Genomic DNA, 22,309 nt, shown 5'->3' with positions numbered 1-22,309 from the left:
TTTAAATCCAACCTCAGACACTTAACTATGTGACCCTAAGTCATTTAACCTCTGTCTGCCTCCCAAGATGGTTGAGGGATTAAATGAGATATTTGTCCTGGCACGTAGTAGGTACTGTGTAATGCTTATTCTCTCTCCTCTCCCTCCCTCCCTCATAGATGAGTCATATAGATTAGGCAGGCATGGCTGGGTTGTGATCTGCACTAGCACAACAACGAGACCACAGATCCATGAATAAAGGGTTTGGTTCCTTGAATTTCGCCCATCAAAGAGGAGTCTGTGTCTCTCCCCCCCCGCCCCAATTTCTCTCTTAAGTAAGGTAAGCCAATGCAATTCCTAATTTCCCCTCCTGTGAGGGCATCTGTATTTCTGAGTTTGTGCCCTTTAATCCCTTAGTAAAGGGTGTCTGTCTCGAGTTCCCTTTCTCCTAGGGGGAGGGAGGGAAACCTTCGCCTCTCAATTTCTCTAAGTGTTGAGGTGTCCAACCATCCTATTCAAGGACGCCCTTCACAGCCTTTCTAGGCTGGGCTCTGAGATCCTCATACACTGCCTTCCTTGATATTCTTCACACACCCCACTTCATCTCCAGCCTCCTGGCCTCTGCCCTGGCTGTCCTCCATCCTAGGGCCATGCCTCGTGCACCCCTCCATACCCACCCACCTCTGCCCCTTGGCTTCCTCCAAGCCTGTGCTCAAACTTCACCTTCTGCAGGAGGTGATAATAATAGTAATTACAATAGCTATAGTATTAATAATAAGGCTGATGATAGTAGCTATGGGCGAGGCACCGTGCCAGTGCTTCACAACCATGCCCAGTGCTCTACCCACCCCACCACCTGGCTGCACCATAATGCATCCTGTATGTGCCTGGTTAATTGCACGTCTCCTCCATTTTAGAATGTAAGCTGCTGGAAGAGACGGGGAGGACTGGAGGAGGAGAGGCCAAGAGAAAAGGGGGGGGGAGAAGGGGGAAGGAGAGGAGTGAGGAAGGGAAAAGAAAGAGGGAGGAGGAGAAGGGAAGATGGGGAGGGGACAGGAGATGGAGAGAACGGGGAGGAGGAGGGGGGAAGAGAAGCGAGGGGAAAGAGGGAGGAGGAGGGGATGGGAGAAGAGGAATGGTGAGGAGGGGGAAGAGAAGGGGAGAGGTGGCGGGAGGAAAGGAGGGGAAAAGGAGGGGTGAGGGGCAGAGGAGGGAAAAGGGAGAGGGGCAAAATGGAAAGGAGGGGAAAAAGGCTGGGAAGGGGCAGAAGAAGGAGGAGGAGGGGAGGAGAGCGAGGAGGGGGGAGAAGGGAAAGGGGAGGGGGAGGGGAAGCCGCGGGTCGGGCGGCGCTCGGCGGCCATGTTGGGCACCCGCCGCGGGGCCGGGCCGCCTGGGCGCGTGTGAGCGGCCGACAAGCGGCCCCGCCAGCCCTCCGCCCCGGCTGGCCGGCCTCCCTCCCCGGGCCGCCCCGCTCTGCCGCCTCCCTCGGGCGGGAGGCCCCGAGCCCGCCCTCGCCGCCGCTGGGCCGGGTCCGGGAGGCCTCCCGGGGCCGCGACAGGTGAGTGAGCGCGGCGGGGCCGCTCGAGGGGGCGCCCGCCCGCGCCCCGTGTCCCAGGGCCGAGGCCGCAGCCATCCACCCACTCGTCCGCTCAGGCCCTGACCGAGTCACGTCGCCAGGCCGGGCCGCGCCGAGCCGCTGAGCGGCGAAGCCTGAGCTAGGCCGCGCATCCCCGGCCTCGCCTTACCCCACGGGCCGCGCAGCTGGGCCCGGGGCCGCCCGGGACCAAATCCCGCCCCTCACTGAAGAACGCACTGCCTATTGGTCGGCGGGATGGCGAGGGGCGGGCGGGATTGGTGGCTGGGCCTTGGGGGCGGGCGTGATGGACAGGGAGGCAAACCCAAAGTTTCTGATGAGCTGAGCTTTGGCTAAGATTCAGAGCTGGAAGGGGTCATCTAGGCCAGTCAGGGAAACTGAGGCTCGGAAAGGTAAAGGGACTCGCCCAAGGTCATCGAGTGAACCAGCACTCGAACCCAGGCCTTTTGACCGACAATCTAGTGCTCTTTCTGCTACTGCCCAGTGCTGTACCTTCATTCTTTCTTAGGGCATTTATTAAGCACCTTCTGTGTACAGAGCTTTGTGCTGGGTTGCTTGACAAAGTTTGGATAATACCCGATCCCTATCCCCATAGACCTCACAGTCTAGTACAAAAGTAAGACCCATATACAGATAACTATAGGGGACAAATTTTTTTGGGGGGGGGTGGGCACAGCCAGGTGGCTGGTAGATAGAGTGCTAGGCCTGGAGTCAGGAAGACTCACCCCTCTTCCAGAGTTCAAATCTGACCCCAGATACTTACTAGCTGTGTGACCCCGGGCAAGTCACTTAACTCTGTTTGCCTCAGTTTCCTCATCTGTAAAATGAATTGGAGAAGGAAATGCTAACCACTCCAGCTAAGAAACCCCAAATGGGGTCACAAAGAGTCAGACTGAACAACAGCACGGTATTTTTAATATACACATAAGAACATTGGAGATAGGGGTAAGGTGACATGATTTCCCAGACCCCAGGAGGCATCTCTTGTGGTGTCCCAAGGAGTTTGCATTCAAGGCAAAGAGCTAGAGAAAGGGTAAATATGTTTTTTGAAAGCCAGTTAGACACACTACCTCCCCAGATAACTATCGCCCTTGAAAGCAAAGGATGCTCCCTTGAGGGAAGGGGCTGGGAAAGGAGACAGGAACAGGGTGGGGAGAGAGGTCTGAGATTTGGGTACCAGCTCTTTGATTTTGTCAAGAAGAGGGCTAGTGCTCCTTGGGGAGGCTGCCTCCCAAGCTGAAAAGCACTGAGCTTCCCAAAAGGAAGTATTAGTGAGTTTCTGGCGTTTCTTGTCATAGATAAGTGCTTGATGTGACTTTGGACAAATCACTTGATTTCTGGAGCTCACTTTTGTCATTGATAAAATCAGAGTGTTGCTTTTGTGAATCTTTAAGGACTCTTGTAGCCCTGAGAATATGATTTGAGCCATTTTAGAAAATGGAAGTTAGCTTTGAGATCATCACATCTAGCCCTCTACCTCAAAGTGAGGCCCAGAGAAGGGAAGAAGCTTGCCCAAGGTCACACGACTAATTAGTGGCAAAGCCAGGAGATCTTCCCACCTCAGATCTAGTGCTCTTTCCTTCTTGATGCTTTTTCTCTTCTACTTTCTACCCCTCTTCCTCCCTGTTACAGAGAGGCAACACAGAGTAATGGAGTCAGGTCTCTGAGTCTGAAAGACTGGCCTCAAGCCCCACCTTGGGATTGTATAATCCTGGGGGCAGCTAGGTGGCGCAGTGGATAGAGCTCTGGCCTTGGAGTCAGGAGGACCTGACTTCAAATGCAACCTCAGATGCTTGACACCAGCTGTGTGACCCTGGGCAAGTCACCTAACCCCGATTGCCTAAGCAAAAAAAAAAAAGGATTGTATAATCCCAGGCAAGTCCCTTTGCTTTTCAGCAGCCCCATGCAGTTGTCCTAAGCCACTGAGCTGTTGCCAGTCTGCATTGGTTGAGGGAATTTCCTTATAGGGAAAACTATACCAGTGAAATCACGGGAGTGTACAAAAAAATGTATTACACTGTTCTTAGGCTTCTGTTAATCCATCACTGAATCTTCTGAGTCTCTACTATGGGCCCAGCCCTATGCTAGGCACTGGGAGGGGATTCAGAGGTCCCTGTTCTCCTTTGTCTTCAGTAGGGAAGAGAAGGAAGCATTTATTGAGTGCCTACTATGTGCTGGGCATTATGCTAAGTGCTTTGAAAACTTTGATAGAGGAAGCTTTTGTTAAGCACCTACAATGTGCCAGCCACGGTACTAAAGTGATGGGTATACAAATACAGGTAAACAAGATAGTCTCTACCATCAAAGAAATAGTTAATGCTTTTGTCTCATTGTAAGGTTTACAAAGTGATACTCACCACAGTCCTGTAAGGTGAATCCTATGATGATCTCTGTTTTACAGATGAGGAAACTGAGATTTAGAGAGCTGAAGTGGCTTGCCTGTGGTCAAACTGCTAATAAATATAGGAGGCAAGATTTGAATACAGGTTTCCTCAGACTCCACAGTGCAAAGCACTGTCTACTCATAAAGCTGTGGCAGAGGACAGTTGGAGCTCATGCCACAAGAGGTGCTATTTGCCAAGGGTCAGATGAGGGAGAGAGCATGAGTGCTTTGGAGCCTCAGGAGAAGGAGATGCCTTGGAGCTGAGGTGATCAGACAGGGTGTCACAGAGGGGTTGAGGCTGGAGCTGGAGCTTTCAGTCAGGGCAGATTTAGGCAGGTGGAGAGCAAGGAGGATGGCACCCCCTCCTTGGATACCCCTGAGGAGTATCTCAGCAAAGGTGGCAAGAGGAGCCTGGTGTGTGAGGGACCCCTGGCTGCAGCTTGGGTTACCTGACCGAGAGCAGAGGGGGTGGGAAAGAGAAAGGAGGGCTCAGCAAGGCCCAGGATGGTGGAGGCAGAGGTCCTTGGCTCAGGTCCTGGCTCTCCCGCTTAGAATCTTGGGTAAATACTTGCCTGAGTCTCAGTGTGACCAGATGAACTTGTACTTGTAACTCTACGTCATATGATGTCTACAGTGATTATGGATAGCCTTAGAGACTTTGAGGCTTGAGGTCGTGGGCAGTAGGAAGCCACAGCAATCTAACCCTTTAGAGCTAGGTGGGGAAACTGAGGCCCAGAAAGGGAAACTGACTTGCTCAAACTTTTACAAATAGTAAGTAGGAGACCTAGGCCTGAACCAGGCCTTCTAGTTCCAGATCCAGCGGTGTTTCAATTCCATTGTGCTGATCAGGGCAGGAGCACAATCAGCTTGGTTCTAGGGGCCTGAATCTGGGCACCTGGAAGTGGGGATAGAGAGAGAGCCTTAGGAGATTCTTGTGCAGTATAAACATTGTTCAGGACACCCCTTGGGAAGCATTCACCCAGGCCCTGGTTCAGCCTGAGTGAGTCCCTTGACAGTTTCAGGAATGTCTTGGATACGTTGAGTGCCCCACAGCTGCTGCCCTGATGTTTATGCACCCAGACTCTTGGAGAGCTTGGGCATGGAGGAGGATGGGGATGCTGGGCTGAATCATTACAGGGCTACCTGGGACTGTGAAGAAAGGACAGGCTCAGAGACCCAGGGACTAGCCATCATAGAAGACATAAAAATCTCCAACCTCAGGCCCAACAGTGACAGGAGAGTTCAGCTGCATCCTTGTAATGCTTCCAGCTTGGGAACAGGCCTTTATTAAGCACTTCCTATATTCACAATCCAGTGTTAGGTCCTGAGGGAAACAAAAAAATGAGACCTAAACATTACCTCAAAAAGTAACATTACTGGGGTAGCTAGGTGGCACAGTGGATAGAGCACCGGCCCTGGAGTCAGGAGGACCTGAGTTCAAATCTCTCAGACACTTGACACTAGCTGTGTGACCCTGGGCAAGTCACTTAACCCTATTGCCTAACCAGAACAAAAAGCATTGCCAGGCAGTCTGTGCTCAGGTTTCATCGAGGAGACCTGAACTGTCAGCTCTGGAGAAACTTAAAAAAAAGACTCTGTACAAAGAGCACTGGGTTTGGAGTCAGAATCCCTTAAAATGAGGTAGGGGTGGAGGTGGAAGGGGAACTGATGTAGACCAGAGGGGGGATCAAGGTACAGTGACCATAGCAGCATAAAGGGAAACCACATAGACACCCCAAGAAGAATTAATGCGATGGCCATTCTTGACCCTGGAAAACTGATGGAGAAATGTACCTTCCCTCCACTCGTCCCAGCAAGGTTTCCTTTGCAGGTTGTATAGTATAGTCCAAGAAATGCTACTCCAGAAAGATCTGGATTTTTAGTCCCATCGCTAACACTTACTAGGCTCTGTGACCATTGGGAATCACCCTTCTGTTCTCCATTTTCCTCATCTGTAGAAGGGGAATAGTAATACTTGCCTTGTCTACCTCTCAAGATTATTGTGAGGAAAATGCTTTATAAATGTAATTGTGAACTTTAAAATTTATGTAATAGAAATTCAGTGTCATATAAAACCTTCCCTTTTTATTCTTTGTATATTAAATTGTTCATGTTTGTTGATTGTTAATTTCATAATAAAAAAGAAATGTTTAAAATGCTTTTTAAACTTTAAAGAGTTCCCAGAATGCAAGCTGTTCTCCTTCTGCACTCCTTCCCTATCTCCATGAAAGGACTCAATCTGCCTTGTTGTCTGATGTCAGGAGCTGAGCTCAGCGCAGCCATGGCCCAGGAGACCAACCAGACGCAGGTGCCCCTGCTGTGCACCACAGGCTGTGGCTTCTATGGAAACCCTCGAACCAACGGCATGTGCTCGGTCTGCTACAAGGATTTCCTCCAGCGGCAGCAGAGTAGTGGGAGAGCAAGTCCCCCAGGTAAGGAGTCATAGGGAGGGAAGGTGGATAAGTAGGCTGCCGACACCAGATGGATCAGAAACATCTGAAAAAGATCTGGAGGTCCTAGTGCGCTACCCTCTCAATAGGAGCCAGTGTGACATGGCAGCCAAGCCATTCTCTGGCACAAAAACCCATTTGCTTAACAATAATACTTTTCCTGATGAAAATGACTCTGCATCATGGGATAGTACCACAGCCTCTAAAGAAGACTTGCAGGGTCCAGTGGGCAAAGGAGAGACGATAGATTAAGAGTCAGTAGACTGCAGCTGGTCCCCAACTGGGACTTGTGCACAAGAAACGGTGGGAAAGATGCCTGAGGTGAGCCAGTTAGGAAGCAAGGCTAGGATACGGAGCAGGTGAAAAGTGGGTCTTCCCAGAATGCTGAAGGCCCCAAGGGGGGGTTGTCTGGAGGATTCTTAGGAGGACACAGACATTGAGAAGGGGCAGACGGTTCTGTCTGATCTGTGAGTCAGAAGTGGGAGTACCTGCTTCAGTGAGATGAGTGTCGAAGTGTCTTAGACATCATTGAGAGTAGCCAGAGGGAGGGTAGTGGTGGGGATGCTGCCCTCTGCCCTCCACATTTGGGGTATTGCGTTCAGTTTTAGGTGCCACATTATAGGAAGGACATTGCTGATGGGATGCTAAGAGGACTGGAGAGCCAGGAAAAGACCAGTGGAAGGCACTGCGCATGTTTAGTCTGGGAAAGAGAATGATTGGGGTGGGGAGGGGTGGGCGGACTTAAGGAGGATGAAGCATTTTTGTGGGATATAGTGATATCAGCTGGCATTTATATCACACAGACAGTGGCAAAGTGCTTTACAGCCGTCCTTTGAGCCCACAACAGCTCTGGAGATAGAGCAGGCATTATTATCCCCATTTTATAGATGAGGAAACTGAGGCCTAAAAGAGTTAAATGACTTGCCCATGATTACCCAGCTTATAAGTGCCAGGTCCCACCTGACCACCTGACTCTGTCCACTGTGCTAAGCTGCTTCTCAAAAGAAAGATGAGATTTATTCTGTTTAGCCCTGGAGGACAGACCTGGGAGTCAGGGAGTACTGCAGAGGCAGATTTTGGCTCCATATCAGGAAAACTTCTAGAGCTGTCTTGGGGGCGGGGGGGGGCAGGCCTCCACATCCCTGCAGGTCTTCAAATAGAAGCTGAATGATGGATGGTGTGTAAGGGGGTGTGTCTGCAGGTCGTGTGCTTCTGGGACGTCTCCTATCCCCAGGGCACCTTTCTTTCCCCACATCAGGAGGCTTAGCACTGTAACTGATTTCTCCAGCACTCTAAGGTTTACAAAATACAATCCTCAGTGCAACAGAAGCTCTGTGGTGTAAGTACTGCCATGCCCATTTTACATATGAGAACACTGAGGCTTAGGGAGGTGGTGGGCTGCCCAGATGAGGAGACAAATGGGTGTTGTGTGTGGGAGCCTTCCTGTGGAAGAGAAGACCAGGCCCTAGGGCCTGGTCTTGAGAGGGGCCTCATCCCTTTGCCAGTCCTGCTAATGAGTACTTTCATTGCTACAACCACTCTCTAGAAGGGGGTTTGTGGCCCTTTTAGAAAGCTCCTGGCTTTGGGACCCAAAGGCCCCGAAGTCTCAGCTTCACCCCAACCAGGAGGCCCTGGGAAGAGCCTCTTGGGCCCTCATCTGTGAGATGCAGATGATTGTCGGACTCTGGGGATTCTGGGTTGGAAGACGAGAGATGTTAGCAGCTGCCTCTGATTCAGATAATTACTCCCTGGACTCTCACGGTGCATTAGGAGAGTCAAGGAGATCTGGGCCCTGCATGTGGAATATGGAGAGAGTGGTGATTGAAGTGTGGGCAGAGACCTGGTTTGAGGACTCAACGGCACTGAGTTGATTTAGAGAGGAGAGTGTGCTGTTGGTGGGTCCCAGATATGACACAGGGTGATTGTGGCTTGTGCTTTTCAGTGACTGCTGAGGCTGGTGGAGCCTGGCACGCTCTGCCCTTCTGGTTCTGGGTCCTGCTGCCCCCCTGTGCAGCAGTCTGGGCTTTTGAGGGACAAAAAGAGAAAACTAATAGATGTTCTATCAGAATGGCACCATCCTGAGCCCCCAGTAGTGTTCATTTGACAGAAGAGAGCCTGGGAGGGGGAGGCTGAGAGAGAGATTGGAATCTGTGGGAATGGGGATGTCACAATGACCATACTTGACATTCTCAACTTCTGAGGGCTCTTGTGACAGAATAAGTGGTTTGTGAACACTAAAGGACTATGGAAATGTGTACTGTAACTGTTCGTCTTCACAGCTTTACAGGGGAGTGGTAAAGAGCAGCACCAGTGGAGGGGCCTGGGAATCAGAGCGTCTGGATTTTAATCACAGCTCAGATGCTTCATGTTTCTGAATTCTCAGCCTCCCCCAGGGAAACCTTGGGCATGCCATTTGATCTCAGTGAGACTCCATTTCCTTAACTGTAAAATGGGAATAATGATGTTTTCCTTATGTCCCTCAGAAGGTTATTGTGAAGCAAGTGCTTTATAAACCCAAAAGATCACTGGTCTTCCCTAGTAGCAGGGACAGCGGTGTGGGCTTCCATTCTGGGCAGTATCAGGGTCAACGGAAATTCTGCTTGGGCTGAAAACTGCCTCTTTCCCCAGCAATGGAGAGAACTTGAAACATATCTTCTTACAGAGACAGTGTTGCAAGTGGTAGTGATGTCTCGCAGCTGTCCTCCAGAAGACTTCTTAACCTAGGATGCTACAGAGGATAGAGTTTCCCATTGTTTCTGTGGAGAAATGTGTACCAGGCCCAGCCATCTGGTCATCTGAACACCAGGCCCCCACAAGGGCTTAAAGAATGTCTTGGAATCAGGAAACTCGGGTGCACTTATGTACAAAATGAGGCGGCTAGACTGGGTGATGGCTAGAGGACCTCCAACTCCAAACCAGATGAACTTTGGCCTGTGGGAGCATGTTCTCTACCTGCCCCAGTAGTGAGAGGGCATGTCCTTGGGTCCCTAGAGAGAGGTCCTGTACACAGGGTGGGAAGTGCAGCAGGGAGGGAGGCTTGCAGGGTTCTGGCACCAGCCACTTATGTCTGTGTCCTCCTGCAGATTCATCCCCTCTCCAGACCTCACTTCTCCCCAGCCACCCCCCCATAAAATGAGGGCATTGGATTAGATGATTTCAAAGTCCCTTCCGTCTCTAAATTTTGTGATCTAATCCAGGCTCTTTTTTGGCGACAAAGAGCCCACTGCCAAGGTACATCTGGTGCCTTTTCAGGGATCTGCCTGTATTTTTATTCCCAGATCTTTTCCATCCTGGAAGATATTTAAAACTTGTTTTGTTTCATTCCTCTCCAGCTCCCCTTGGCTTCATTGGTGTGGGCCTTGGGAGTCAGATGACCCTTTTTTCCCTGTCCTTCCCATCAGGACATGAGACTACCTGCTCCCCAAGGGCATCTCCAAGTCAGCAGTCAGTTAGCCAATGGTGGATATTGAAGAGAGCACAGAACTTGGGGACAATGAGAGACAGAACTGGATTGCCACTGACTTTTACTCTGGACGTTGGTGGGAGTGGAGAGAAGGTGCTGTGATGGCTGAACTGTTAACAATAACTTCCTAACCAGAGTCATCTCAAAGTTTTCTCCTGGTCTTCTCCCTCTCCTGCTGAAATCAGTCAACCAGTAGGAATTTTTATTAAGGTCCTACTACGTGCCAGGCACTTGGGATATAGACAAAAATGAAAGAGGCCTTGCCTCAAAGTGCTTATATTCTATTGGAGGAAACAGCATGTCTGCATATAAATATGTAAAATAAACACAGGGTAATTTGGTGTGAGGGAGGCATGAAGAAGGGTGTAGACCCTGTGTTATTACAAATAAAGAAAATGATGCCAAGGGACAGGTGAAGGGTGCAGGTGCTTTGATTCCCAATCTAGTACTCTTTCCAAAATACCTGGCTGGCATGTCATTCACACTTTCTGGGACTTTTCATTGCCACCTCCTACCTTCCTAATGGCAAGGCAGTTAAAGGCAGGGCTAATATAGTCCTCTGGCTTGGTTTGTTTTTTAGCTAGAGGAGAGATTACAATGAGTTTAATGTGTGTCTCTTGCCTGCCCAAAGTGGGTACATTCCCGGTTGCCCCACAGCTCCAGGGATGCTGTCTGTCACAGATCCAAGGGTTTTAGAGATCATCCAGTCCAAAAGGAGCAGTCACTGGTTCAAAGTCTGTTAATTAAGTTTTTCATGAGTCCTCTCCCGCCCATTCCAGCTTGCACGGTTTTGACTTGCATAGGCCTTATTGTCTATCCTACAAGTCCACACTTGCTTGTTCTCTCATTGTTGTATGTGTTTTAGTACCAGTTTTCCAACCTGACCGGAAGCTGTTAGAGGGCAGGGATCAAGACTAATATTCTTGCAGCCCCTGCAGTTTCCAGTATAGTGCAAAGCACCTAGAAGGGTTCAATGGTGCCAACCACCTCTCTTCCACCTTCGAGTTCCCTAGGGCTGAGATGTAATGAGACCTAGGCCAAACTTGCAAACCAGCATGACCCTCCAGGGCTTGATTGTGTTTTATCCACAGTGGCCAGCAGCCCCAATCCTGCTGCCCTGGAGACCTTCCCTGCAGCATGTGCAGAGGAGGCGAACCCTACACCTGATGATGTCTTAGCCAGGTGAGCACAGTCCTCCTGGGTGTCCCATCCCTGTGTTCCCCTTGGCCCTCCTTCCCCACCCCTGCCTTTCCCAGTGACGAGGCACTGTTATTCTCCATCACCTTCCATGCCTCTATAAGATCAACTTGCTGATTGTCTCTCTTCCCTGCTCTCTGATGTGTGCTGTCCTGATGGCCCCCAGATTGAGCTCTCAGACTCCTGTGACCCACCAGATGACAGCTATGAGCATATCAAAGGAAGACATCCACAGCCAGACAGGCAGCTACGTCAAGGAAGACGAGGCGCTCTCCCCGACTCCCTCATCAGGTAATGGATAGATCCAGAAGGGAGATGGTTGGAGGTCTTGTAATACCCGGGGGCTGGCTGGTTTCCAAACATGGAGTCATAGGCTGTAGCATTTGGAAATCATCCAGACCAACTGGCTCGTTTTACCACTGGGAAAATTTAGGCCCAAAAGGCAATGCAACACGTCCATGGTCACACTGCTAGTAAGGTGGAACTAGAAAGTGGAGCACCTGATGCCTATTCCAGTATAGTTTCCACTGAACCTCATTTGACAGATGGGAGAATGGGGAGACTGTGACCCAGAGGATAAATGCCTTGCTGAGGACCTTCAGCCTCCCAGCTCATCTCTTCCCACTGTATCCTGCATCCTCCTGGTATCTGGCACATAGTAGCAGCTTCTGGGATGAATGACCACTGCATGGTGGGGGTCTTCAGATATTAAAAGGGCTGTTGTTGTGCAGAAGAGGGATTAGACTTATATTGTTTGACCCCAGAGAGCAGAACCAGGTGTAAAGGGTCAAAGCTGCAATAAAGGGCAATTCAGGCTTGAAATCAGCTTAAACCATCTCACAATTAGTGCTGTCCCGAAGTGGAATGGGCTGCCTCAAGATGGGGTGGGCTTCCCTTTATTGGAGCTCTCCAGGCAGAGTATTAATGTCAGGTGCAGGCAATTGTGGGAATTACTTTTGGATGATGCCACCAGGGTAAGGTCCCTTCCCATTCACACGTTCTGTGATGACTCTGTGGGACTTGGTTAGAGTAATTAAAAAGGCCCTTGGAAAACTTACAGGACAAAATAAAGTACTGTGCAATCTTCAAACTCTGCTTTAAAGCACAGAGACAGAAGAAAGTTTGCCTGGTGTGCCTTACAAGATAATGAATTAGCCATCATTGGAGCTCATTGAATGCAGGGTAGCATAATGGAAGGCCCATGATTGGGGACTGTTTGTTTCTATCTCTGTCTACCCAGCCCCTCAGGCTGCCCTGCCCAGAGCAGCTGCTTCAGGATTTGAGGCACAGTGAGGCTGAGTGTTCATGTCAGGGATGGTGTAAGGGGATTTCTTTCTTCGCCTTACCAGGGGCAGTAAAACTGGACAGTTACATGACCTTCTGATTCCCTTCCAAAGGAGCTTCTGTGGTCTAGGTGATACAATGACTGTGTATAAAAATGTGTCCCATTGCAAAGTGAATTCCCCAAATCATCAGACAGAGCATCCCGGGGGGGTTTAGCTGTTGATTCTGAAGTTACTTGATGCAGCCAGCAAGAATAGGGGACCTCTATATACACTGTCTGTGACAGACATTGGCACAGATTTTCCAAAATGGAATCTTGTGTTTGCCAGAGCTGAACCCAGTTAGTAAATGATCCAATCCTGGACCTGATTGCCCAACTTTAAGGTAGGTGTGTAGCAACTCATTTCCCTTCCTAATGAAACACAAGGCAGTATGGAATGGTAGAAAGAGCGTTGGACTTGGAGTTCAAAGGCGTAGCAGAGTGGGCCACACGGCTCCTCCAGGACCTCTGACATTGCCTCAGTGGCCCTTCCACAATACCATTCTTTCCCCCTACCCAATTTGAAACCCCAGTCTTTATCTGGATTAGCTAACTGAAGTGAGCATATTGTCTCTATAAGGTCCCGTATATAAATGATAAATAGAAAAATACTGCTTTCTGGGGAAAAGTAGGACTTAGTTTTCAGTACTTTGAGGATCCATGATTTCACTAGTTATAGATCTTCTTTTATTGAGGAAGGGTGGCTGCATGATCTCATGGGAAGAGTGTCAGATGCAGAGTTCGGGGACAAAGGTTTGAATTCTGGGTCTGTCCCTTATTGCCTGTAAGACTGGGGGCAGGTCACTAACCCTCTCTGGGGCTTGGTTTCCTCATATATAAAAAGAGAAGGTTCACACCACCTCACTGGTGTCTTCCAGCTAGGAAGCTACAATCCAATGATCACAGCCCCTCTTAACTGTCACCTTAACTGTCATCTTAACTAATGCTTTAATAGATGGTCTCCATTAGTTTTTGTACACTCCCACCCTGTCCCCCCAAAATTAGCACCTTCGTGTCTAAACTTCTGGAGATGAGCTACTCTAAATCTGGTTAGTCTGGTCTTGGGCCAGCACGTTGTCATTCTCCAGCTTTACCTGTTTACACCCTTGTATTCCCCCAGTAGAGTCTGTAAGCTCCTTCAGAGCAGGAACTGTTTTTTGTTTTGCACATAGTAAGCACTTAATAGATGCTTGTTAGGTTGACTTGATTGGAACAGCCCGTCTCTAGGCTCATAGTCGCAGCATTCATAGTTTGGTGGAGTCTGTCTGTGGTTGTCTAACACTGCCACTGAGAGCCCAGAGTCATTTCCATGACACAGTGAAGTATTGAAGACATCTTTAGGGGAAAAAATGTTTTGATATCATTACTTTATAGTCATATCTCATTTTTGACCCCCACATGATATTTTCCAACTCACTTCACTTACCATGTTCACCAGACTTTATTCTAAATTGGGGGTTCTTAACCTGGGGTCCATGGACCCCTTAAAAGATTTCAGGAGGTCCATGAACTTGAATAGAAAAAAATTTACATCTTTATTTTCACTAACCTCTAATTGAAATATAGGATTTCTTTTGAGTATGAATATAGGCAGCAAACCACAATAGTATTAAAATTCACCAGATTACCCAAGGGTCCAAGATATGTAAGAGGTCAAGAATCCCACCATTCTCTCAGAATTCAGTTCTTTCCAAAATCAAATTTGCCTCTAAAGCATGAAGATTGCTCCCAGTGATTATATTCCCAAGTGTAGGCCTCAGCGATAAAGGCTAGTTGCTAAGAGGAATCCAGACCTGGCTTGTCATGGCTAACAGCCACATCCTTGAAATGAGCCCACACTTACCTGGAGCTTGATGAGACAGCTTAATGAGACAGGACTGCCCACTGCTTACCTGGCTTCTGGCGTGCTTCTTGGGAATCAGTCTTCTTGCTTGACCTTACTCTGTGTATGTATTTTCTCCTCCAGGTTCTCTTCTTGAGACATCTCAGAGCTCCTCTGAGGAAGAGAAGTCATCTGAGAAACCCAAACTGAAAAAGAACCGCTGCTTTGCTTGTCGGAAAAAAGTGGGTCTGACAGGTACGAGCAGGAGGCCCTGGGCAGAGTCCCTGCAGGACTGTGTGCAGACCTCTGTCCTTGGTGCTGGGAGAATTAGACGAAAGGCCATGGAAGGGCTGAGGTCTAAGTCTTAGGACTGGGAAGCACCTTAGAGATCATCTGGAACAACCCCCCTACTTTATGAGCGAGGGAACTTGAGGCCCAGAGAGGGGAAGGGACTTGTCCAAGGTCACACAGCTAGTGAGGGGAAGGGGCATGGTTCAGATCCAGATCCAGCGCTCTTTCTAGCATGCTTCACAGTGCATTAAAAAATGTCTTTAGAGTGGAGGGAAGGAAGTGCAACTGGGGTTGGAAATGGAACAAGCACAGGTAGGAGCAGCCCCTCCCTGTCTCAATTATTCAGGGTTGTTGAGGCCACTGCGGCCTCTCTGTTGTAGGGCCTAAAGTGTCACTCTGCTTCAGGAGGGGTGGCTTCTAGCCACGTTTGAGCTTAGAGAGAAGACACTGTCTGGTGAAGCATCAGCGTTGACGTTTCTCAAGCATGTGCCCTTGAGCACCTCAGGCCCCTTTGGTCTGAAATGGTGACTTACCATAGATTATTAGACCCTTTGAAGGGCTTTACAGGTCTCTCCAAGAAACGACCAACTCACCTGAGACTTCAGGAGCTTCAGGACTGATTGACTCATCCCCATATTTGTGAGTCTTTGTGGGAGAGACATCCAGAGGCTGGGGTGGGTGCCTGTACGCATGCACGCACACACACACACACATATGCGCGTGCATAATTTCTATCCCGAGCACACACACACACACATAATTTCGTGCCTCCAGAGCCCTAGGAGTGACCGTAGTCTGCACATGCAGGACCCCATTCAGCACATCTCAAGAACATCAGGAACCATCATCCTTTATCTTGTACTTAAGAAATTGATTTTTTGAACCTCAGGTTAAGACTTTATCGTTATCCTTCTTTCATCTGAGTGTCATCCATCATGCCATCTGTCCCTTCCTATCCTGTCCCATCTCTGTCCTTTTATCCAAAATGTTGATAAACTGTAAAGAGCAAAGTGCGGATCCCGGGGGTACTTTACAAGCGACTTCCAGAGGTGACACAAGTCCGTTAAGGGCTACTAGTTCTAATCCTCCCAGCTGTGCTTTAGTCTAGCCTGGATCTCTAAATTTGGTGAAATGTTTTGCTGAAAGTCTAAGTAAACCATATCTGCCAAATAGAGGTTGCCTTGTCGTCTAGTGACCCTTTTGGAAAAGGAAGATGAATTCGCCGAGTAGGATCTGTTTCTGATAAAACTTTTATCAAGGGGGCCTTAGTGATCACTGTTTCTTTTTTTTTGCATATTCACCTTAGCATATTCTAGAATTGTTCCAGGAATTAAATTCACGCTTACTGATCTAGAGTTTGCAGACTCCACTGTTTTCCTTTTTTGGAAATTTGGATATAGAATTTGCCCTTTTCCATTCTCCCAGATCACATCTTGGAGTTCTTGGAGTCTCACTTCTCTGTGAGGCAGTTTTAGTTTGTCCTTTCCAGGCCAAAGACCGTTCTCCTTGGGGTGTTCTGCCTTTCTTCTTTGGTTCCTTACATTGTCCCTTCTATCCCGAGCTCTGGCCAGACCAGCTTCTTTATAAAACCTTTTTTGTTTTCCTTAGATTCCCCCACCAGCCTGCTTTTCTCTTGCACTTTATCACCTCTGACCCTGTGCAGGACCAGCACTTCTGTATCCCTCCTTCCCTGCTCTTGCTTCCTGTGCACCCCACCGGCCCCCTCTTTCCGCTTTTCTTTGCCTGAAATCGAGCTTCCCAGCCCTCCTGCCTCTCCTCTCTCCAAGCCTTCTGAAGGGCCCAGGCCCACAGTCAAGGGCGCAAGTCTGAATGGTTCTTGTCTTTGCTCTGCTTTTGGAATGGTCATTTCCTACCAAGATTCCCATCTTTTTCACCCTAGTTTCTCCTTGAAGGTGACAATCAGATCTAAAATAGCTTTTTCCTTCATTGCTTTTTCCATCTTTTAAAAGATGAAATTATTATTAAGGCAAGTTACGATCAATTAAGGCAAGAACCATCAGCTGCTTTGCTTTTGGCAGAGAGGGAACTTCAGGAGAAGCCTTCATAGAGGGCCTGGGATCTGAGTGAGGCTTCAAAGGGTGGACAGTAATATTCCAGGCGAAGGTGGGGAAGGGGGGCTTTCCAGGCACAGAGAGGAAAGTAATGGAAGGTCAGATCAAGGAGGGTGGCGTCAGGTTGGGGAGAGCCTTGAGTGTGAGGCAGAGGAGTTGGAGGTACACTTGGAAAGCAGAGGGGAGCCTCTGGACACTTTGCTGAGTGGAGGCAGGACGTGACCAGACACATGCCTGAGAAGGCAGACTGGGGCAGCAGGGGAGGGATGGGGACAGAGGGGAAGACCAGCAGTCTGAGGGCGGGAGGCAGAGGGAAGAGGCAAAGCTAATGCCCAGGCTCCCTGCGTCAGCAAGCAGTGACTAAGTGGCAGCTGTGTGCCAGCCGCTATGGTAAACCCTGGGCGGGCACACAGAGAAAGGCAGAAGACAGCCCCACTGTTCTCAGGGAGCTCACAGTCAGATGGGAGAGACCACATGCAAGCAACTGCCTTGTACAGACAAGCTATAGACAGGAGAAACTGAAGATGTCAATAGAGGGGAGACATTAGCATTAACAGGACTGAGAGAGACTTCTCTTGGGAGGAAGGAAACCAGGGAGGGAGACAGAGAAGAGGAGGGAAAGAATTCCAAAGATGGGGCTCCAGGCAGGGGCACCCCTGATGGAGACTGAATCAAGAGCAGTGGCTTAGGTGTTGGAGAAGGAGCTGAGGGCTGCGTGCTGAGCCTGGCTCCTTCCCACTTGTGCTGGCTAGGCGTTTTGGAGCATGGAGTAGCCATTCTCTGGGCTCCAGTTGTCTCCTGTTCTCCGCCTCCAGCAGGCAGCTCCCCACCCCCAGGAAGAGCCAGTGAGCTCCTCAGCGCTCCTAGGAGACCGAGGTGCAGTTCTATTCTGGGAGCCCTTGCACTCCGCCAGGGACTCCTGTCAAGTGCTTCCTAAAATCACCCACGAGCACCTTGTCACTAACCTACTTCTGGCCTGGGGTTTTCTCTCTCATTTTCAGCAGGTAGAAATGGAACGGAGCTTCTGGAGGTTGATTTCATCTCTGTTCTGTGTTGAGCGTGCTGAGATGCTGGAGGAGCCCTGCTTGGGGCAGCCTCCTCGTAAACTAAGAAAAAAGGCAAAGCAGAGTGCCCACCACATCCAAACCCCACCTTCCACCGAATGCCCCCCCACCCCCCAGTGTAGGGATGTAGGGGAAAGGGATGTGGGGACCAGGAGGACCTGGCTTCGGTCTCAGCTCCATCGCTTGCCGTCTGTGTGGCTGTAGGCCAGTCGCAGCCTCTCTGCATCTTGTCTTCTTCATCTGCAAGCTTCAGATGAAATCTGTGTTCCCTTCCTCATGAGGCTGTTATGAGGAAAAGTACTTTGTAGACTTAAAGCACTATAGAATTGAGTTACTGTTGTTACTATTCTTAAGAGAAAGAAGCCAGAAGGAGATAGCTTGGTGTTGTAGAAACAGAGCAGAACTTGGGGTCCAGAGACCAGGCTCAAATTTTGCCTCCCTCACTGAATAATTATGTGAGCTTGGCCAAGTCACTTACCATTTCTGTGCCTCAATTTACTCATCTGTACAGTGGGTATCATAATGTGCTCACTGCCTCCAGGCATTGCTGTGAAGAAAGTGTCTTGTAAAATTCAAACACACTACAGATGTGAGCTGCTGTTATTGCAATGTGTTTGGGAGGGCAGAGGAGCAGGGTGGAAGTTCCCCTGAGCAGAAAGCAAGACCACAGCTATCCATTGTTTGCCTGGCAGCCTCTTCCTCCCCCATCCCCTCGTTGTGAAATCTTGAAAAAATCAGTTATCCTTTAGGGGTCTCTCTTTACCTGTAAATTAAAAGGCTTGGACAACGCAGTCTACCATGCCATTGCCCCGACTCTCTACGTTCCGTCTACACTGAGAGGCAGCACAGTGCAGGGCAGTGCTTCAGCCAGGAGCCCTAGGCTCCGGTTCTGGTGCCGACACTGTCGGTGTGACCTTGGGCAAGGTCATCCACCCTCCATCTTGGGTTCTCCCCCAGGGCTCCAAATTATCCCCTGCAAATTAAATCTGATAATCCCTCCTCTACAAGGTTGTTGGGAAGAGTGGGTCCTTTCTAACTCTGCATCCTTGGCTACCCTGTAACAGACCTGAGAGAGAGTCTGGGGGAACAAGTTGTCTCTGAGTCCACAGTGCTAGATTCAAATGATGCCACTGTCTGTGGGCCTGAGCATCTGCCTGTGTGATGTTCCCTACTCTTCCTTGGTTGGGCCGGGGGTCAGCTGGGGCTTCCATGGGAGTATGTCTGGGGGGCCTGCCATGGACTGAGTGGGATGAAGGGACTCCAGCCAAGCCCCTGCCCAGTCTGGCCAGGTTCCACAAGGGTCGGGGCCAGTTCTCACCCACAGGGCCCATAGGAGGCACTAAGTCTTCCCTGAATTGAATTGACTTTATTATTACGACTTGTCCAGTACATTCCTGTTCTTGAAATTTAGGGGAATTTTCAGCAGACACAGCTTAAGAAACTGGAAGGAAGGGTCCCTTGTCTGATAGGGAACCTATTCCATTAGGCTTGGTCAGGGACATCTGCCCTTATTTATGGCATGAATCAGCTGCCCTCCCTTGGTTCCTATGTTTATGGGATGTCAGATGCCCTAAATCACCACAGGCACAGTCTGCATAAAGGTCCCCATGGGATTTGTGGTGCTGCAGCCTCAAGCCCGGTGTCATTGGTAACTGTGGGCCCAGCTCACATCTAGAGTCAGTGTCCATTGGACCGCCAAGGGGATCACAAGAAAGAGCCTCTTTCTCTGTTATCCGCCACCCAAACGTGATTTTAATAATAATGATAATAACTAACATTTCTATAGCACTTTAAGGTTTGCAAAGTATTTTATAAATATTATATCAACCCCACAACAATCCTGGGAGGTAGGTACTCCTATTATCTCCATTTTACAGCTGGGGAAACTGAGCAAAAAAGGTTAAGTGACTTGCCCAGGGTCCCATAGCTATTCAGTGTCTGAAGATGGATTTGAACTCAGGTCTCCTTGGCTCCAGGTACAACACTCTATCCCCTGGGCCTTCGAGGGTCTGGGCTTGAGTCCCAGCCCCGATATTTACGTACAGGCATACGATCTGAATCAAATGCTTTCCTCTCTCTGTGTCTCAGTTTCCTCTTCTCTTGTGAGAGCGTTGGGTTTCCTGGTGTCTGAGGTACCTTCCCCTCTGAATCCTATGATCATAGTTCAGGTTTAATCTGAATTGGATCAGATTGATCACCACTTTGTCCTCTTCTCCCCTGCCCAGGCTTTGAATGCCGCTGTGGAAATCTGTTTTGTGCCATGCACCGATACTCAGAAAAACACAGTTGTCCCTTTGACTACAAGGCTGAGGCCGCTGAGAAGATCCGCAAGGAGAACCCCATCATTGTGGCTGAGAAGATCCGGAAGTTGTGAAGTGAGAAATGTGCCCCCGTCCCCATCCCTGTCCCATCCCCAGCCCCAGCCCCTCCGAGATCATCTGGGCACATTAGCTTTCAGGACTCAGACTTGGGCAGCAGGGATTGAGGGAGGAGTTCCTCCGTCCAGAATCTTGAGGTTTCACCCTTACTTGTTAGCCATAGAGCATCTTCAGAACTAGTTAGTTTGGCTTACCTGGGAGATGGGCTGAGTCAGTGGGTATATCTGAATCCTAGCTGCTGTCTCCCTTCCCCCTAGGCCCTCCTCTTGGAAGTCCAGAATGATTCAGGGACTAGAGGTGAGAGTGGGGAGTCCCAGTCCTTCTCTGCCCCCACTGAGGCCCCTTTCCTCTACTCTGTACAGGCATGGCATCCCTGAGGGGCATGGTCATACGTGCCATTTAAGAGGTCCTTGACTCCTCACCCTGAAGCCAGGCCTCTCCCTCCAGACGGGGAATCTGGCCGAATCCGCTCTGAAGCCATCTCTGGGGTTTGGGTATTCCCCAAGATAAAGAACTCTGCAGCTCGAAAGCCCTTAGACTTGTTTGTGTCCTCTCCCTCCCTGACTCCAGGGAAGTTAGGGGGACCAGCTCCCCTCATGTCTCAGCAGGAAGCCTTGGCCTCATTTCTGTATCTCCTCCCTTCCTTTGACATTTCCCAGGATGTCCCAGCACCCCCAGCAAAGCGGGGTCTTACTTTCCAATGGTCAAGAGTGTCCCCTCTCAACTCTGATCTTCCTACCGACTACAGGAGCTGTTTGTGACCCAGTCATAAGAGGTGCATTGGAGAGGGCCCCTTCCCTTCCCCTACCACTGTCGCCAACGTCCTTCTTCCTGGCACATGCACTCACTTTGCTACTTATGTTCTGCCTTACTGTGCATTCCTGGCTCTCAGGTTTGCATATCCCACTCAGACCAGCACCCTGTCTCCCCTCGCAGGGAAAAATCTCAGAGGAACCTTAGCTTTGTGTAAAGGTATTGCTGATAGTTAGCAAGCCTGGGTGAAGGAAAGAACCAGACTGGTGCTCTGATTCAATACCTGCTTCCACCTTGCTCTTGTAGGCACCCACTCCTTCAAGCCTGTGTGCCTATGCCCCTGCCCATGTCAAGCTGACTCACTTTGCTTTATCCTCGGGAAGCAAAATGTACTAAGCGTTGCCCCCTGATCCATCAGGTACACAGCCACCTGTCCTCAGGTCACATGGCATCTTGAGTGGATCTTTAGTGGGTGGGATGGAGTGTGGTTGTCTTTGGTGTTGCCTCTTTCTTCTTGGGAAATCTTTGTGGGGATACAGGCCTGACAAGCAAACCAGCTTGGTTCAGAGGTGAGGAGTGGTGCCCTGTAGTACTGTGAAGGAGAAGGGGCCCTGCAGCCAATTAGGGAAAAGCCCTGCGAGGGCAAAGGAAATGACTAGATGACTCCTTTGGAGTCCAGGGCACCCAGCACCTTGAAAGAGCCGCCTGAACCTCTCCGAGAGAAAGCAGGACAGTAAGTGTCTGGCAGCCCAGTTGGATTCTCTGCCCCTAGTCTCTGCCCCTCCCCCTCCCCAGGGAGTTGAGCCAGATCTGCACTGGGGTCTTGGCTCAAGATGGCCCTCCAGGCCCTTCCCAGAGGCCAGTGGGCATTATACAGGCTGCCATCTTCTCAGGACTCCCACAGCTGCCGTGGCTGTTCTGGGCTCAGTGAGTGCTGCTGACTTCCTCTGTCTTCTCAAGCACATGCTCCTGTTTGCCTGGAGCCCATCAACATGTCCTCCCAGTTTTCTGTTTTAACTTTTATGGACAGATTTGGCAGGAGCGCGGTCACAGCCCTGAAGGATGAGACTCTGCCCCACCCCCCACGTCTGCTGACCCTCCACCTCTTGACCATGCAGACCCTTTGGAGCCCCAGGGACTAAATAGTAGGCTGTGTGGCTTCCAGCCTGCTGCCCCCTCCCTCCTGCTGACCCAGTTTATCTTATTTTTCTTTTCCCTGTCCCCCAGCATCGTGTCCCACCTATGTAAATATTAATATATTCCATTTGTCTCCATGGTGTGCTGTGTCTCACATCCAGCTTGGGCCCAGAGGGCAGAACCAGGTGCATTGGTGGGGAAGCTGCAGAGGCAGATTCAGTCTCCGTGTATGCAAGAACTTCTGTAATAATTAGAGCTGTCCAAAAGTAGAGCAAGGGCCTGGGGAGCTTGTGAGTTCCCCGTCACTAGAAGTCATCGAGCAGCATCTGAATGATCACTTGTCAGGGATGTTTTAGAAAGGAATCCAGCTCAGGTATAGAGTGGCCTTGATGCCATCTCTGT

General features: G+C 49.9%; 1 protein-coding gene across 7 annotated transcripts; it reads left to right on the top strand.

Moving 5' to 3' along the window:
- Nucleotides 1-214: 214 nt before the first annotated feature.
- On the top strand, nucleotides 215-22,044 carry LOC114036581 (AN1-type zinc finger protein 5-like). 7 transcript variants are annotated; one of them, XM_027853135.1, is made up of 7 exons: nucleotides 215-319; nucleotides 6,218-6,388; nucleotides 10,961-11,051; nucleotides 11,233-11,357; nucleotides 14,357-14,467; nucleotides 19,865-20,014; nucleotides 20,380-22,044. In XM_027853135.1, the coding sequence occupies exons 2-6, from the start codon at nucleotides 6,238-6,240 to the stop codon at nucleotides 20,011-20,013; spliced, it is 627 nt and encodes a 208-aa protein (XP_027708936.1). In that variant the 5' UTR covers nucleotides 215-319; nucleotides 6,218-6,237; the 3' UTR covers nucleotide 20,014; nucleotides 20,380-22,044. The 7 variants fall into 7 exon arrangements, with proteins under 7 accessions (XP_027708936.1, XP_027708935.1, XP_027708934.1 ...); XM_027853134.1 differs by lacking the exon at nucleotides 215-319 and adding an exon at nucleotides 835-899; XM_027853133.1 differs by lacking the exon at nucleotides 215-319 and adding an exon at nucleotides 1,104-1,117 and having other exon boundaries at nucleotides 6,188-6,388.
- Nucleotides 22,045-22,309: the final 265 nt, after the last annotated feature.

This window comes from Vombatus ursinus, unplaced genomic scaffold (genome assembly GCF_900497805.2).
Source record: "Vombatus ursinus unplaced genomic scaffold, bare-nosed wombat genome assembly UNPS02009918.1, whole genome shotgun sequence".
Lineage (NCBI taxonomy): Eukaryota > Metazoa > Chordata > Mammalia > Diprotodontia > Vombatidae > Vombatus > Vombatus ursinus.
This window is presented reverse-complemented; position numbering and strand designations above follow the sequence as displayed.

Excerpts from the sequence above, each read along its gene's own strand:
- LOC114036581 (XM_027853130.1), top strand. The coding sequence starts at position 6,142 with ATGCAAGCTGTTCTCCTTCTGCACTCCTTCCCTATCTCCATGAAAGGA. Across the intron at positions 6,389-10,960 it reads TGGGAGAGCAAGTCCCCCAG|TGGCCAGCAGCCCCAATCCT; the intron begins GTAAGGAGTCAT and ends TTTTATCCACAG. Across the intron at positions 11,358-14,356 it reads CTCCCCGACTCCCTCATCAG|GTTCTCTTCTTGAGACATCT; the intron begins GTAATGGATAGA and ends TTTCTCCTCCAG.